The sequence below is a fragment of the Pteropus alecto genome, unplaced genomic scaffold (genome assembly GCF_000325575.1).
Source record: "Pteropus alecto unplaced genomic scaffold, ASM32557v1 scaffold35, whole genome shotgun sequence".
Lineage (NCBI taxonomy): Eukaryota > Metazoa > Chordata > Mammalia > Chiroptera > Pteropodidae > Pteropus > Pteropus alecto.
The window spans coordinates 13126835-13132040 of record NW_006437828.1 but is presented as its reverse complement, the minus strand read 5'-3'; the positions used below and the strand labels follow the sequence as shown (position 1 = coordinate 13132040).

The following is a 5206-nucleotide window of genomic DNA, read 5'->3' as shown; positions in this document are numbered from 1 at the left end:
GCGCCGCGGCCTCGGAGCCCGCCGCCCCCAGGAGGGGCGCTGAGAACCCCGCATGGGCACCGGGCGGATCCGGCGCTGCCACACGGCTGTTTCATGCCTCTCCACGGGCAGAGGCAGAGGACATGCCGTGTTGTGACGTGCACGCACGCTCGCACCTTCGGTCCCGTCTGCGGTCACACCAAGCCCTGAGCGCACACTGCTGTCGGTCCTCGCCCAGCGCGGCCGGCCCGGGCCCAGCTCGCCCTTCCCTCCCCACGTCCCTCCCTCCCTCCCAGGCCCACGTCATCCTGCATCTGCTACTGAGCCCTGGGTCCCGCCCCACACACCGTGCAGGCCACCTCCCTGCTCCACCGCGCCCCGGCCTGGTCCCCACCTGAGCCAAACACCTGCAACAGTGCGTGGGAAAAGGAGAGTCGGCCAACGCGAACTCTTAAAATTCATTCCAACCCCGACAAAACTAGTGTTCCTGTGACGACTTCCCACTGTGTCCACGGGCGCTGAATGGTTCCATCCCCAGGCTGCCTGGGCTTGACCCATAGTGGCCTCTGACCTGGGCCCGGGCCCCTGCTCCCGGGGACCAGGCCCTCTCCCTTCCCCGCTGGCCGCGCTCTCCCACCGAGGCGCCCACTAGACGCCGCTGCGTGGACGCGGTGCTGTCACAAACGTCTCCGAGCGTTTCGCTCGGCGCGTGTCGTGAGTGTGCTGGGCTGACCACGGGGCTGGGCCGGGCGGCTGACCTGAGAAGCTCCCCAGTCTGGGCGCGGTCACGTCTCCCCCGTCGTAGATCTCCAGGGAGTCCCAGTTCTGCTCCGTGGCGAAGCTGATGACCTGAATCTGGCGAGCAATGATACTCAGTGAAAAAATGAATTTCTGGTTCGAAGCGATCAGCCTAATCGTGAGGTTTTCATGCGATTAACATGCATGGGAGAGAAAGGCGAAACCCAAGTAAATCGAACGAGGACGTCCCACGATTTCTGCCAGCGGCACTTTTGACAGACTGTACATTCTAAAAACACATTATTTTAATGTCAAAGGTAAAAACGTGATGACGGACACTATAGAAATAGTAAGGAGAGAGAAACAGGTCACGGTTCATGTATTTAACCACGACGAGAAAGAAGGAAGGAAACGCACGGCCCTGGCTGAGCGCGTGGCATCGGAGCCTCCGGCCGCAGGACGCACCTGAATTCCCGACCCCTCGGTCACCGCGATCCTCCACAGGCAGTTCAGGTTGTTGCCGTAGGGCTCGGGATAGCCCGGCGACAGGAGCGTGCCTCTGCGCTGAGTGAAGTTGCCACTGCAGGGGACTAAGACACAGCCGCATTTAGCAACCGACACGGGGGGGGGGGACACTCGAACCTGGGGCTCCATGCTCCGTGCTCCCCTGCTGGGCGATCCTCTCAACAGACATTTTACGTGGACCGTGATACTTTATGTGGCAGTTTTTGGCCAAGGTCAGATTTAGTCTCCTTTAAATTGGCAATGCCACTGGTTCCTATTTACTACGCCGCTAAGGCGCAGATCTCGTGTCTGCAAAGACCTCTCTCCAGGTCTCTGAAAGGACACGGCGTCTCCGCAGTGAATTCTGTTCAGAGTCATTCCCCTGCGCGTTTAAGGAGCTGCGCGAGCGCTCACGGCCGCAGGCAGCCGGCAGCGGGCTCCGGGTGACAGTGACAGCGAGCGCGAGCACGTCCAGGGCGAAGAGACGCTTGTGACCTACACGCGAACTCGAGCGCTGAGCAAATGAAGCAAATAAACTACAGCTAACAATGTCGTTGTCGTTCGGGCCGCTTAACCTGTCACGTCTCAAACCCTCACCAGGACACGTTCATTAAAAGGGCATGACACAGACGACAGGCAAATCAACAACATGACTGTTTTCCCTCCAGACGAGGCTCCGCCGTGGGCCCGCGGCGCGGGAGCCGACCGCGCGTGACGCGCTTTGAGGAGGAAACGCGTCTCCCGCTCGTTAATGTGACGAGCGGGTCCTCGAGACCCCGCCGTCCCCAGCGCTGGGGCTGCTGCTCGCTTCCGAGGAGGCAGAGGCTCTGGGTGGGACAGGTTAGGGGCGGGACGCAGCACTGACCGGCGGCGCCCACTGCCGCGGGACGCCACTCACCTACGCAGCTGGGGACGGTGTCATTCCACTGGGCCAGAGCGCTGGGCACCGCCTGGCAGCGGACGGCCGCGGAGCCCTGGAGCAGGTACCCCGCGTTGCACTCGAACCGGACGATCGAGCCCGCCGAGAACTCGGAGCCGATCCTCCTCCCGTACCTGGGCTCGGGGACGGAGCTGCACTGCGTGTCGCTGGTGCGGGGAACGGCTGGAGGCAAAACACACAACACGGCCGGCGGCTCTTCATCCCGAAGGACTCGGGCGCGCCCGGTGGGACGGGCCAGTCACGGGAGAACAAGCCCCGCCCACGGCGCTTACACCGCCCAGGTCGCAGGAGGGGTGCAAGGCGGCGGGGGTGGGGGGCCACACTGTACGCGTCGCTCACTGCTGGCACACGGGAGGGTGAAGCCCACGTTACTGAAGACACCAAGAACCGTGGGAAACGCACACTCGGGGGCCTCGGTCTAGGTGGGGGCACTTGGGAGGAGACACGGAGGAGACAGCAGGGTCCCACTGCTGGAAACAGACCCGTGTCTCTAACAGAGTGGCTGCTGACACGGGCCACACACCCTGCGACCCGGGCAGTCGGAAAGTCCCCTGCAAGCTTAGGCTTTAAACACAGGTCTCCCCACGGCACAGGAGCGCTGTTCAGAACGTTCCCACACACGGGGGCCAGCCCTCGCCAATGTCCACGTGCCCGCTGTCCCTCAGAAGGCCCGTTCCACTGAACTTGTCATACGGTGGAAACTGGCCGGGGTCCTCCTGAATGTGTGTGGTCGCACGCACGGCCCCGCTCGTTAGCTCCGAAGGGCTCAGCTTCCGTACAAAGACACCAATTTTTGCATAAAGTCACGATAGGTACAAAGCAAGGAAATGAAGCACATTGGAACTTCATGAAATATCGAGAACCAGTAGGTATTTTTAAGTACAAGGAAAATGTACTTCTCTGTAAAAAACTGTCTTTTCTGTCTCCCTTTCTGTACTTTATGCATTTTAATGATACTGTGTTACTTTAAACAAAGAAACATAATTTTAAAAACCATGACTTCTAAGAGTGACATTTGAAAACAGGATGCACATTGGGTCATCTGCCTCAGATGCTCTATCTGATGCTCTGACTGATTTTCTATTATTTACAAAAAAATCAAAGGAAGCCTCCTTTCAAGGCAGACAATGCCAGTAACTGATTTCTCCAGGATGGACATGTACTTAACCCAAGTGGTCCAGTTTCTTTACACGTCACACCAATTCACTTTGTTTTGCCAGCCTGCTTTTGCAAAATGTAACATAGAATTTAGTTTAAGAAAATTAGGAATGGCTAAGAGGTAAGTTACCTAAACCTACCACTCTGCAATGAAGTCTATTGTTTAAAATACCGGTTTGATTATCTATCTTTCCACAACAGGTATAATTTAGAACAATGTAACTCTGATTCAATAGCATCATCGTCCAAGCAGCTGCTACTCAGATGGGATTAGAGATGTTTTCCCTCTTACACGCCTGTAAATGTCATCCTCGCCCTCCTTCCGTGACTTTCAAACCGCTGGGCTGCTGAACGCGGAAGGGTTTTTACAGTTACGTGTGTTGAGGGCATGGGTTTTGCAGCGTGAGATTCCTACAAGGAGGACAATGTTACAGACTGTCGTTCACAACTTTCCGGAAAACGTGACGTGGCCAGGCGTGTTCGCTGGGGCCGTGCTCGTTAAGGAGGAAGCCATTGCTAGGACGCCGACCTCCGCGTCTGAGAGGAATGTTTAACGGGCCAGGAGCGTCTCTCGCTGCAAGCAAAAGCGAGACCTAGAAAATCGAAGCGCTGCCTCGTAGTGAGCGCGCACGGCTCGTCTCTGGAGTCATCACACCTCGGAGCCAGACCGGGCCCCGGGCTTCCGAGCGTGTCGGCGGCCGCGTGGTCCTGCTTCAAGGCCACGTTGAGGAACATGCGAAACAGAGGTGACCCATAAATAGGGAAAACATCCCTGTTTTTCGGAAACTTCGAGCAATCGCAACCATTTTGAATAAGCTTCAAATTCAAAAATAAATATAAAGGTGTCAAAATGGCAAAAGTCAATAGAACACAAACAAAATAAGTTTTTAGAGTGATACGATGCATGAACTTTAAGTTTTGCTTGGTTTTGTTAAACTATCTTCAATTAGTTTTTGTGGTAAGATTTGGGACTGTGTGATTTATTTTATATGTATTTCATTGGAGCAGTTACTAAAATCTAAACTATTACAAACTAGCTTACTTAATTAGATAAAAAATAACATGCAGGAAATCATTGTGCAAAATGTGCAGTGCTGTATGCGAGTAATTTGATCAATATTTGTTTTCCTGTGTATGCCGGATAAATGAAGTTTTATTGGGTCAATGTAGTAGAAATATATTTAGGTGTCAAACTAAGAATTTCAATATTTTTATTACATAGTTTTATTATAGATATCTGCATGCTCTCAGTTTCTTAAATGCCCCAAATGCAACTCAGGCACTCTCAAGGCCTGACCTGGGGACAGAGGTCTGTGTCCTGTCAGGAGCCAGTGACGCGCTGTGACACTCACCTTGGTACATGAAGTGGAAGCCGCGGGCCGACCCCCCACTCTTCGCGCTGAATCTGAGCAGAATTTGATTCGACGTCGCCAAAGGCAGCGTTTCCCCTGGGGAAGGTAAGAGATGGCACGTGGGGCCCGGAGTGCGCATCGCTGAGGTGGATGACGCCCCGGCCAACAGTTCCCCTGTAGCAGCTGAATCGTCATAAAGCTTTGCTTTGGGGTTTAGGACCCAAACACAACGTTTCTACAAAAATACCTTGAAACGTCTGTTCTTGCTTTTACTCCCTATTAAAATGTTATTTTAATCACTATCGCATGCATGCTTCTTTTGAAGAAAGCACTGATAATAGGCCTAATAACGGATAAATGGGAAATATAAGAATTTGGTGAATCACTGATTCGGAATGAACTTCATCTAATAATTACTTGCTAAGATTTTACTTAACATTAGGGGAACGTCTCTGAATCCAGAGCCGGACTGGGGACACCCCTGTGAGAGGCATCTTCCACCCTCTGAAGTGCAGGTGAGGCCGGGGCGCTGGCG

The 5206-nt window shown here is 54.1% G+C and overlaps 1 protein-coding gene across 1 annotated transcript in view; it reads right to left on the bottom strand.

The window, feature by feature from the left end:
• The window catches only part of CSMD1 (CUB and Sushi multiple domains 1), a 1232804-nt gene that overhangs the window by 135712 nt on the left and 1091886 nt on the right, over nucleotides 1–5206 (bottom strand). The window contains exons 37-40 of the mRNA XM_015591800.1: nucleotides 4672–4767; nucleotides 2120–2323; nucleotides 1183–1307; nucleotides 738–834 (exon numbers count right to left, since the gene is read on the bottom strand). Coding sequence (XP_015447286.1) covers nucleotides 738–834; nucleotides 1183–1307; nucleotides 2120–2323; nucleotides 4672–4767 — 522 coding nt within the window. The remainder of the gene's footprint in view (nucleotides 1–737; nucleotides 835–1182; nucleotides 1308–2119; nucleotides 2324–4671; nucleotides 4768–5206) is intronic.